At 35.8% G+C, this 12,821-nt stretch overlaps 1 protein-coding gene across 1 annotated transcript in view; it reads right to left on the bottom strand.

The window, feature by feature from the left end:
* Positions 1 to 7,781: 7,781 nt before the first annotated feature.
* Positions 7,782 to 12,821, bottom strand: part of RSBN1L (round spermatid basic protein 1 like) — a 65,776-nt gene continuing 60,736 nt past the window's right edge. Inside the window, exons 6-8 of the mRNA XM_035020435.1 lie at positions 12,168 to 12,335; positions 11,152 to 11,260; positions 7,782 to 11,070 (exon numbers count right to left, since the gene is read on the bottom strand). Of these exons, the coding sequence (XP_034876326.1) occupies positions 10,429 to 11,070; positions 11,152 to 11,260; positions 12,168 to 12,335 (919 nt within the window). The 3' untranslated portion in view covers positions 7,782 to 10,428. The remainder of the gene's footprint in view (positions 11,071 to 11,151; positions 11,261 to 12,167; positions 12,336 to 12,821) is intronic.

The following is a 12,821-nucleotide window of genomic DNA, read 5'->3' as shown; positions in this document are numbered from 1 at the left end:
GACACAGCGAGAGAGGGAACACAAGCAGGGGGAGTGGGAGAGGGAGAAGCAGGCTTCCCGCGGAGCAGGGAGCCCGATGCGGGGCTCGATCCCAGGACCCTGGGATCATGACCTGAGCCACCCAGGCGCCCCTCCCCTTTCACTCTTAAAAGTGTCCTGGCTTGAGAATTTATAGATGATCCTACCAAGGCACTCAACCCATTCCAGTGAAGCATAGGTGACATTAACTATTCCAAACAGTCTTATGGACATTATAACTCTAAAGCAGGTGATTGTTCTTGACCTATACAGCCCTCACTTTTAGCTTTGGGAAGAACCCAAAGTAGTATTTTGTCTGTTTTAAAAATATCTAACACACAAGAAAGTGATTTCTGGCTGCTAGTACTTGAGAGGATTGCTTTGAATATAGCACTTTGGTCTAGTTCTCCTTTGTAAAGCAGATAACATGACAAAGTTTAAGCTACAACACCACAAATTAATATAGCTGAACTCCTTGTTTGAAACTACAGAGCTACGCTAAATAAATAAAAATTGATCAGTTACAAGCGTTTTCCTGTCTTACAATTGGTATATATTCCTATTTTGAGCATCTAAAAATAGGATGGAAAAGGATAGTTAATATGGGGAACATAATGTTCCAGACTTGATTAGATATTCCTAATTCAGCTGAGAGATCCAAAAAAATTTGGTCTCTCTAATGATAGATTCAAAGTAGAAGAACGCTTTCATCTCAGTGAGAAACCAGATAGGAGGATTTTGAAATTCAGCAAAAGCTGTATTTGTGCAAGTATTATCTAAGTATGATCTCTCACAGGGAAAAGGAAAAGGACAGCACCACGTGCAAACAATTAGCTGGGTCAGGAGTCAGCAAAATTTTTTCTGTAAAGGTTTATCTAGTAAATAGTTTAAGCTTTGTGGGCTATACCATTTCTGTCTCAACAGCTCGGATCAGCTCTGTGATGAAAAAGAAGCCATAAACCATGGGTTATGTTCCAATAAAACTTTATGGACAATGAAACTTAAATTTTGTAAAATTTCCACATATCACAAGGTAGTATTCTTTCGACTTTTGTTCCAATTACTTAGAGCTATAAAAACTATCCTTGCCTCACAGCCATACAAAAAACACCTCTAAGCTAGGTCATAAAACAAGCAAAAGCAGAAATTCTGTGTGAGATTTCTAAGAGAAAAGGTGGGACAGGTCTCCAAGGAAATAAGAGAAACTGGTAAGAATTGTATCTAAAAGTCAGCACAATAACCAACCTGTTAACCCACTAGGATCAATTAATTGTAGTAGTGTCTGAGAGGTTCCCAGAAAGTAGAACTTTTTCTTAAAGTTAGTACACTGACAGCCTAAGCAAACAACTTGCAGCAGCATTGAGTTATTGACGTGCACCTCCTTGGTTCTGGCACCAATTCCAGTGTGTGTGTGATCCCCATACCACCAAGGAATTCTTTCAGTTCTGACACTACTTGGAAATATTATGTGATCCCACAGGTTAAGGGTTCGACCCCAGAAGACTCCTCCTCCCTCCAAACTTCAGATACCAAATACAAATCCAGCTATAGATTGGATGTTCCGACTTCCTTGATTAATCTGCTAGAGCAGCTCACAGAACTCAGACATTTTACAGACTAGATTACCAGTTTATTATGAAAGAATATAACTCAGGAACAGCAAGATGGAAGAAATGGTAAGGCAAGGTATGGGGAAGGGGCAAGGAGCTTCCATGCTCTCTGGGCATACCACTCTTGCCCCATCTCCTTGTGTTCACCATCCCAGAAGCTCTCTGAACCCTGTCCTTTTAGGATTTTATGGAGGCTTGATTACATAGCATATAAATTAAATCATTGGCCATTGGTGACTGAACCCTATCTCCAGTTCCTCTCCCCTGGGAGATAAGGAAGGAGGAAAGTTCCAACCCTTTAATCATTTGGTTGTTTCTCCCTGGCAACCAGCCCCCATCCTTAGGTTACCTAGGAGTTTTCCAAGTCACCGCATTAACATAAGCTCAAAAGACACCTTTATCACACTAACAGGAAATTCCAAGGAATTCCTGTGCCCAGAATAAGGATAAAGACCAGATGTATATTTCTTATACATTACAATGTCACAGTCTCAGTGGTTGGAATACATTTAAAACATTAAATAATTAGACAGAGCAGAAATTATGCTCACAGAAAAAGCAAAACTAACGGAATAATATATAAACAATATTGCAGAAAAATACTTTCCCATTTGTTTTTAGTTCTAGGATATTTCCTTTATAATACAAAGATTTAACTTAAACATGAAAGGTTCCTTATGAAGCCAGTATTTTCCAGGTCAGTATGGACAAGAAGTAACTTATTCTGGTTTGGGGCAAAAGATTTATCAAAAATTCTGAGTAAAAGCAACTTGTAAACAAAATAACTTTTTTAAGATTTGAAAATATGAAAAGTAGAAAATATTCAAAGAATTCACAACTTGTTCAGCAATATTTCATGAACACAGAGGCTGGGTGTGGTGGTACCATCAATCCACCACATGAAACATGAACACAAATCCACCAACAGAGAGCTTTCAAGCACCAAGAAAATTTGTTGCTCACAGCTTCTAGAAGTAAAGATCCATCTGTGGGCTAAAGTTTACTGTGATTTTAAAAGTTATTAACCACCTTACAAATTAGGTCATCTGCTTTCCTCTCTGCTGTTTTACAGTGCAGCAAATAAGAGAAACGGATGTGACCGATGAACAGAAGTGATGGCCAAAAAAGGAGAGGAAACCACAGAACTTTCATTAGAGGCAGGCATATTACTATGCACCTGTGTCATCAAGAATAGTTCTCTTTACTGAGAGAAAATTAATCAGAATCCTTTTAGCATTATATTAAGAAACAGGCCACAAACTACAAAAGGAGTTTCCTTTAATCTTGATTGGTCATGTTTGCACAGTAAATGTCAGTTGTTTGGTGTTCTTATAATTCATGACGTAGTGAAGGTACACGGGAATTAGTGTTAGAAACAGGATAAAACAAAGAAAAAACCCTCATTATAATAATGATGGAAAAACTAAAGCACAGGTAAATGAAATGAAATCAGTCCCTGGTCATTGATAAATGGAGAAGTTTTAACTCCAAATGCTATTTCCAAAATAGGTTTGCTATTGAAGAAAAAAAAAATAAGAATTCATCCATGGAAGATACATACCAGTTATCAAATATGCCAAATAAAGTAACCCTAGGCTAAAAACTTTTATGAGAGGGATCTACTTTACACTTCAATGTTTTACTCTCATTTTGCTTGTCCTATGTTCAAATTACCATACTGTAATCATACTGATATCTTACACCACAAAGTAAATTTACTACCACTATCATCTATATACTACAAACCCAAATTTGTAATCAGGAAAAGGCAGTCTGTAACATGATTTTTGAATTGCTGGCCCTGGGCAAAATAGTGAACTAGGAACAAGTATGTTTTGGAAATCTACCTACCTCCACCATACCTCATGACCCCTTGATAAACATCTTCCTCTTCCCAGATGCTTATCCTTTGCCCAAAATTAGAGGAATACAGAGAAAAGATAGTGAGAAAGGCATAAAATGATTAGGCTGACCCAGAACATAGCTCTTCTATTCTTTTTACTATGTTAATTCCAGAATCAGAAGCTAACATTTGTAGTATCTGCAATATATAAACCAATGCACTAAGCCTTGGGCATGTTCTGTCATTTAATTTTCACCACCAATTAGCAGAATAGGTTATTCCCTCCTCCCCTTTTACTGATATGAAATAAAAGCTAGGTGATTTCTCAACGTTATACAAGTGTATTCCCCTTTCATGAGCCATAGCTGTACTGCTCAAATGCCCTCAGCATAGTATCATACTAGTGAAGAAGGTCTGTGAAAATGTGCCACCTTTATGTCCTTGTCCCACTCCTGCAACAGAATGGATATTGACTAAAAATATGAGTGCATGTTATCACCTTCAATATTTTCAATTTTTGAGTATTTGTATCAATAGGGAGGCTTTATCTTGCCAAGTTAAGACTTAGCACGCTAAAAATCTGATTCAGACTATAAGATATTAAGGTGCTTCTTATATGATATTTGCCATTTTAATCACTTTAGGTCTAGTTTAAATTTACCCTCAATTTGTAATGAGTGTATCTCTAGTTAAAGAAAAAAGTTGGGTGAGTTTTACAGGTTTAACGATCTTTACAATACTTTCTCCACATTGCCCAATGGGCCTAGATATTTAACAGGTAGCTTCTTAAACTTTATTCATAAGACTGAAGTACAAAATAGAAACTCGGTCTCTTTATAGTGCCTGCTAATCTAATTTTCTCCACTTTTCTATTGCAATTCTAGAATTACATTACGAAATAAAGTCAGTTTTTATATCATAGAAACCCACATAGTTTTTCCCACCCCAGTAAAGTTAAGGTACAACTTTTGTTCCTTCAAATATTTATTGAATACCAAGTGTATATATTAGGTGTCAAGGATACAAAGGGATTAAAAAAGAAAAAACTTGTAACTTCTAGTTCATGGTTTAGGTAAAGCCCAACGTGTACTTAACTAATGTGTACATTAAATGATATGAACAAAGGGACACAAGAAGCAGAGCGAAGAAATGGTTCTACACCAGCTTTGGGGTGAGGGGACAGTTGGAACAGATGAACTCAGTAAAAGACACAGAAGAGAAGATGTTTAACTAGAGTTTTGAAAAAAGATTTCATGGTATTATATTCCAAGCAGAGATTTCCCCAGCAAAAGCAAAGAATTTTAAAAGTACACAAAGGAAATGGCAAGTCCTGGCTCCTGGTAAAGCTGAAAATTGGGCACATTAATGGAAGACTGGTGGATGAAGCTGGAAAGGAAGGGCCATATCATGAAGGCTTTTTGGTGTGATACTGAGATTTGGCTTCTAGACTTTAGGAAAGGAGCCACGGAATATTTCTAAGCAAAAGAGTAACAATCATATCTATCTTAGATTAATCTGGTAGTAACAAAGAATGGATTGGAATGGGGGTAGAGGCAGAGGACTGCAGGCAGCCTGGAACATTTTAGGCTATTTTAAGAGTCCAGGTAAGATGAACATCTACTATAACAAGAAAGTAGACAAATTATGAACATTTCCAGGGTCAACTCAAGAAAATCTCATGACACATTGTATATAGTTAGAAGAAAAGAGAAATCAGATAACTGCAATGACTAGGTAGAGACATAGTGATGCCGATACCCAAATTAGGAGGGAAAGGAAGAGCTAATGCTTGGGGGCAAGGGAGAAGAGAAGGATTTAATTCTGATTACACAGATCCTTAGAGCTGAAGTGAGAAATCAAGGCTAACTGAAGTCATGAGGTCACGAAGATAATTCGGGGACAAAGTGTAGAGACCTAAAGAACCTGAGATTGCTTTAAATAGTGGTGGCTAAGGCAAAAGAAGACATCCAAAGAAATGGAAAAGCAAAACAGAACAGATAGGTCATACATAGAGTTTTAGGGAGTAAAAGATTGCTAACAAGTGCCACAAGGATTAAACAGAAGTATTAAGGGGTGCCTGGGTGGCTCAGTCATTAAGTGTCTGCCTTCGGCTCAAGTCATAATCCCAGGGTCCTGGGATCAAGCCCCGCATTGGGCTCCCTGCTCAGCGGGAAGCCTGCTTCTCCCTCTCCCACTCCCCCAGCTTGTGTTCCCTCTCTCGCTGTGACACTCTGTCAAATAAACAGAAGTATGAAATGAAGCCAATGAATTTGGCAGTCAAAAGGTGACCTTTGAGAGAACCACTTCAGCCGGGTGATTAAATTTGAGGATTAAGACAAAATTATAGTGAAATGAGGAAGTGAAGGCAGACAGAGTTTTCTAAGAACTCAGGAAGAGGTATGGAACAACAGCATAAACAAAAGCCAGACTAAAGTTTCTGTTTTTGTTTTTTTAAAGAAGATAGAAGACTCGAGATTTTTCACATAAATGTCTGGCTCAGTTAAAAACAAAAACAAAATTTCAAAGAAAGAAGAAACTTGGGTAGAGGGAGGATGTAGAACTGCCTGTCCAAATAAAATTTTAAACACCATATTATGCAAAATATTTGCAACTATACTGACTTGTCTCTGAATCTGCATACTTTGTAGTCTTCAGTAGTACCAAGGCAATGAACTTTACAGAAAAGCATACAGACTTAACATTTTAAAAATACAGATGCATAAATTCTGAATTTCAAAATGTGTAGAAGGATCCAGAGTGCTAATATTTTAATAGTGCAGTTCTTGGAAGGCAAATAATAGTAATAAAACATATAAGTAGTATGTTTTAATTTTACTTTTAATTTCTAGTTAACATAAATTCTATTTGCCTACATTTTATTCTCAGCTCATTCACACTCCCTGATTGGGCCTAAAATCCTAGAAGGGAAGATAACCTGAAATGCAAGATGTTATCCCCTCCTTTTTCCCTATCTCCCAGTAGAGATATGACCTAGAACATCTGTAAACGTAAAGAAGAAAAGCCATCTCTGCTTTTAGCCTCTTGTGCTTGACATTCTAAAAAGTGATGGTTTCCATCTGCAATATGCAGTATGTTAAAAAAAAAAAGCCAGAGCAGAGATAGAGATTTATACTTCTTCTGAGTTGTCCTTTTAATTATTTTATCTGAGGTACACTGTCAGTGCCAAACATGTCAAACATAACTCTTTCATGAAATAGAAAAGGCATTCTAAAACCAGTAAAATTCTGTTTACATATCAAAGTAGTTACATCAGGTGGAATATTAATAATCAAGAGCTCTTCTATCACTCTGAAGACCTAAAACCCATCATGTCACTTTTTACCAGCTTAAAAGTATCTTGAAAACAATGCACTTTTGTCCTCCCCTCCTGGGACAGAAATAGTCCTGTCTAGAGAGAAGGGAAGTGATTTAGCATGCCATCCCAGCACCCACACTGAACTAGTTTAACAGCCTTGCTTAAGGTAATCCTCAATATTCTAGGTTGGCATGAATCAACTTTTGATAATTTTTAAGAGAAAAAAAAGACTTTCAGATTGGAATCACTTTCAAGATCTTATGGTTTCATTTGAAGACAAAGAAACAAGAACTTTTGAAGATGACGAGACGAAAATAAAATGTCAAATATAAGAAAATAATACAAAACAAAGGTAAAAAGATTACAGTTATCAATTTTAGTATTTATTGAAAGATGGAAGACAAGGAAAATTCCTCTCACTCTAAAAACAAATCTTGCATCTCTGCTAAATGTAAAATGAATTTTTAGATATTTGCTTTACATGACAATAAACTTGTCCAACAAAATAACTGAATGCAAATTTACCAAAACAGTGCTAATCTATTATTTACAAAAATGATCTCACCTGCCATTATGTATTTGGGGAAAAAAACCGTTTCACACTCAGGAACACTAATGAAATACCTTGAGGACATAACACAAGAAATAAAATTCGTCCTACCCTCTCTGGCCCTTCCCTCCCTAAAGTTATAGAATAGATTGAAAATGAATATATGTGGGAATAAACATAGTATTTCCAATAATCTTACACACACACACACATGATTGAAAATGAATATATGTGGGAATAAACAGTATTTCCAATAATCTTACACACACACACACCATGAGTGTTGTGCCTGATCAACCTAATTTTTATTTAAGGTCAGCAGCCTTAGGGACAAGGGAGATAATGAATAATGAATATGGCTTTAGTCAAGTTTTCAACTAAATATCACAAATGCTTAATTCTTTTGCTAGCTAACCAGCTAACCTGAGAATGGAAAAGATTCTACTTCTTCAATAGCTAATAGGTATGAACCAAAGTAATTAAAAAAAAAAAAAAAGCACTGTAGCAGACACCACTGAGGTACCTTAGTTTTTTTTAAAGGTCTGTGTATCGATTTAATAATTTACGTAATAACTGTTTATATAGCATAAGATCATATAGAAACTACATCTTAAGTGCTTTATCGTTCTGGTCCAAGAAATTGGAAAAATCAACAAAAAAACGTGTGTTCAGGTAAAGAACTGGAATGTAGTAACTAGGAAACCATTAATATAAAGCAATATTGAAATAGAAATTATGTGTGTTTAACAAAGATAATCAGCAAGTTCTTAGATTGCATCCAAAGAGGATTTTAAAAATTATAACCCGTAAGACAAGGGATGTAACATTATTCAAGGTGACAAAGCTGTATCTTGAAATCTTGAGCCCACTGATTTATGTTTCATATATTTATATTGTAAAATGCATACATATATGTATTTTACAAAACTTTATAAATTTTCAAAATATGGAGAAGTTTGAGTATTGGTTATATAAGAAACTCTACCTAAAAGCAACCACTGTGGTTGTTTTAGATATGTCTTTTAGTTAAAAGTTTAAGGCTCAAGATTTTGGAGGGATACCCTAAAGACATTTTATTACTGTATGATCTCATGTATCTACGTGTATACTACTGGAAAACTAAAATATTGTTAAATATATCACCCTACAATTAAAAAAGAAAACATTTTAACCACTTCAATTAAAAAAGAAAACATTTTAACCACATGCTCTCCTATTTCTCAATACTGGTTTGCTATGAACTTTTATATCCCCAAAAAGTAGATGCAAATGATAAATTTAGCTTAAAAGAGAAGATTAAAGTGGTGAGGAGTAGGCTAAGACGGTAACATATAAAACAAAATCCCTATTTACATTATCATGATTTATACCTTCCTTAACCCATGAAAATTCCTATATTGCAAATATATTGATTTCCTATAAACCACTGAGATTTCCTACAGTATTTGCCTAACCCTTTTAAACTGCGGGCCAGAAATGATGTCACTGCTGCAACTGATTTCAGTGGCTTCTCCCTAACCATAAAGATAAGCAGTTTTATGGGTACCACAAATGAGGCTGGAGCAGAAACAATTTCAACAGCAACACTAAACAAAAGACAGCACAAAGAATCTCAGTTAAAAGTCATCAACCAAAGTATGAGCCCAGAAAAATACCAAAGATAAATAAAATAAATGTGCAATGAGCAGTGTTCCTTACACCAAAGCATACATTAAAGACATTTGTTTGACTTTTAATTACAGTAGTGGAAGCAGTCTCAAATAGTGCTGAAGCCCATCACTGAAGAGATCTATTTTAATCTTTAGCTAGGCAATCTTTAGCACTGGCAATCCTACCCGAATTTTACTTTCCAGGGCTTTTTTGGGAAAAAGGTAGGGAGAAGGATCCTTAGAAAAATGAGGTAACGCATCTTATTTTGTTAGTTATATCTCTGTATATGGCAGTTGAGTCATGGCCCTTAAGGTTTTGTATTTGTCAGACTTTCCTCCTGTTCTGCGAGAAAAATGTAAAAGAGGATTTTAACTGCTCACAACTAAACATTCTGTAACTAAAGATTTTTACTCAGCTACTATTAAATATAGTACAGGTGCTTATTAGTAAGAACATTTTCTTAACTTTTTCTCATTCCAGACACTCTATATATATAGAGAAGATTTACATTAGGGCTATGTAATCTGGCCACGTAACTTCATGAGTTAGAAGAGTTCAATACCACTCACAGACCTTGTTTCTCCCAACTTTATAAAACTGCTTCTATTACCTAAACTGCTTTCTGAATGTTGAATATAAATATTTTAAAATGTATTCCAGGGAGTGAGGCTAGGAAGTTTCACATATTCATCTTATTCAGCAATTTAAGAAGTTATGCAAAATATGATATACATATCTATATATATTCCCATACATACACGCATTACATAAATATGCTTTCATAACTGAATCTTGTTTTCAAAAATGCTTACACAGTGTGGGGAATTTAAATATTCACTAGATTCGAATACTTACATTTGCACTCCATTACCACTCTAAATGGATACACCAGCAGAAACGTAATAGACCAAATAAATGACTTAACTGAATTGTCAGTTTGTCTTTTTGCAGACCCAACAGAAAACATTTTATTATTATGAACCTTTATTAAGTGGCTCCCATTTCAGTATAAATCACACTAAAAAGATTTTTTAAAAGCTATTTACACTACAGTGCTGACACATTAAAATGAAAAAAAAAATTGGTATAAATAAGCTCTATGGAAAAGCCTTAAATTGTCAAAAAAGAATTCTGGCTCATATTACAAAAAATATATATATATATGTTAATGTCAGCTCTATTCTAAAACCTACAATTCCAAATCAAATGATTCTTTAAAGACTCCTTTTGTTTAAACCTGTAATATTTACAGTGCATCTGGCCCTAAGTGCTTTGATCCTTCACAGTTATGGACAGGCACTGAGGAATGTTACAAAGCTACATAAACTCTATTTTGTAACAGACTTGGGAGCAAGTCCTTGGCTTGCTTTCAGAATTCATGAATCTTTATTACATTATTAACTTTAAAAAAAAAAAAGAATTTTAAATGGTATGTACAAATTTAGCACAAAATGTCATCATCTTTTCTATCTTGATTTGAAGGTGCTGAACTATGTTGCCTTGTATCAACTAGACTTATGAGACTTCCAGGGCACAATTCTTCCTTTAAATCTTTGTTGCTATTTTCAAATTTAGAGTCCATGTCAATCTTAAATTCTGTAAATTGAACATGATCCAATTTTGCTTTAACATTCTTGCCATCCGTATTATTCGGTGCTCTAGTCTTTTCAGGAATATAAACATTCACAGGTTCTTCCTTGATTCTTACAGCTGCAATAGGTTCATGTTTAATCGGCTGTAATTCAGATTTAGAATGAAGTTTGTCTGAAAAATTAGAATCCAAGGAGGTTTTGCTTACAGCACAAATCACATGGTCAGTGTGAGGTCCAAGAACTGATGTTGTGGAATCTGGTGATGTGCCTGTTTCGTGAGTAGCTGTATTCTGAGCAGTCTCCTCCTCTGAGTGATACAACTTGAGCCGAACATGCCATGCTAAACTGCATACTGCTGAAACTGTCTTGAACTGATGAACAACATTCCTTGGAATAAAATAAATGTCATTATCATACAGCTGAATCCTGGCATAGCGGATGCCTTCCCTCCTCAGTTGATTAAGTTTTGCATCATCAACCCACTGGACACACTAAAAAAAAGAAACAGGAATACCATTAAGTCTTTTCTACAATAAAAATTAAACTGAAGACAATAATAGTTTAAGATATACCTGGGACAGTGGAGGTTCATGTAAATCTAACTGCATTCGTTGAACTACTTCTAAGAAATCTTCAGCATGAAAACAAATTACATCTTTGGTTATTCGGGGTTGAGCAGGCCTAAAAAAGAACATGAGATAATGAAGAATCTTCCATTAATGTTTCACTCTGTTAAGTCCTTATTAAATTTAAAGCAAAAATAGTTTGTGGTCAAAACAAAAGTACCTAGAAATAAAGTTAAAATGTAATTAGAAGATCACTCTACATATTTAAACAAAGGGATAAAACCATGAGTTTTGACCTAAACACAAATAAAAACTAACCTCATTTTATTATAGCTATGTATATAACCATATTTTGAAAAATTAAAATAATCTGAATTGGTTAATTATGCAAATCAAAAAACTAAGGGCTTTGTCTTAAAGGTCAATACTTCAACAAATTAAATGCTAAAGATGAAACTACTACATAAAAATTAGAGGTAGAGGGGCGCCTGGGTGGCTCAGTCGTTAAGCATCTGCCTTCGGCTCAGGTCACGATCCCAGGGTCCTGGGATCAAGCCCTGCATTGGGCTCCCTGCCCAGTGGGGAGCCTGCTTCTCCCTCTCCCCCTGCCCCTCTTGCTGTCTCTCTCTAAGTGAATAAATAAAATCTTCAAAAAAACAGTGATAAAATCTAAATGTTAGGGCTCCTGGGTGGCTCAGTCGGTTAAGCGTCTGCCTTCAGCTCAGGACATGATCCCAAGGTCCAGGGATCGAGTCCCACATCGGGCTCCCTGCTCAGCAGGGAGCCTGCTTCTCCCTCTCCAGTCAAACCCAAAGAGTAAGACTACATTCTAACAACTGAAAACCTTTGGTGCAATTATACAATTAGGATATCCAAATACAGTGAAAAATGAACCTTACTTTCCTTACAGTAAGGAGAATTACTGAGAAACTTCCCAAGAAAAATTTTAGAAGCCAAAAAAACCTATCATTAAAATAGCAATAGCTCAAAAACAAACACAAAAAGCAGTAGTTAATATATACCACTCTCCACAGTGCACAGCTTTCAACACTCCGACAGCAGCCGTAGTCTGTCGTTCAAAACCTTGTCCTATATGATCTGCATGGGCTCTTGTTCTGTCTTCAAAGAGCATCTCACGGGGCTCACTGGTTCGAGGTAGGTACTGCAGGTTTTTTATCTCATTGGTAGTTCTGTTAAAATAAAATTACATATATATAATATAAAGTGGAGGTGGGAGAGAGAGGCAGGCCTATGTATTAGGGCTTAATTGCCTTCAAACATTTGTATTGATGTACTGAGACTTAATTGCCATGAAGCATTTAGATCACGTAATTCAGACAGAAGGAAATTTTAAATCACCTGCTCCCAAATCAGGTTCTATTTTTAAAATGAACAAGTACAAACAAAAACATATATAATCCCCTCCTTTTTCTAACATACGCTTCACAAAAGTGGCAGCTGTAGTGTGGATAGACTACTAAATTACAGATGGTGTGGTTTACCCGAAAGTTCCCCTGTCCAGAATCTTTACCTGAGGTTTGTTTGGGTCTTACCTGTAGAACCATGCCCCCACTCAAGTCACATGGCTAACGTAAGATATATATCTGGAACAAACAGGTAACTTTAAAAATGGATTAATATTTATAGAATACCTATTATATACCAGGTCCTATCTA

This window comes from Mirounga leonina, unplaced genomic scaffold, assembly GCF_011800145.1.
Source record: "Mirounga leonina isolate KUSES-001 unplaced genomic scaffold, KU_Mleo_1.0 Mir_174, whole genome shotgun sequence".
NCBI lineage: Eukaryota > Metazoa > Chordata > Mammalia > Carnivora > Phocidae > Mirounga > Mirounga leonina.
The sequence above is the reverse complement of the archived record's forward strand: the minus strand, read 5'-3'. Positions and strand labels throughout refer to the sequence as shown.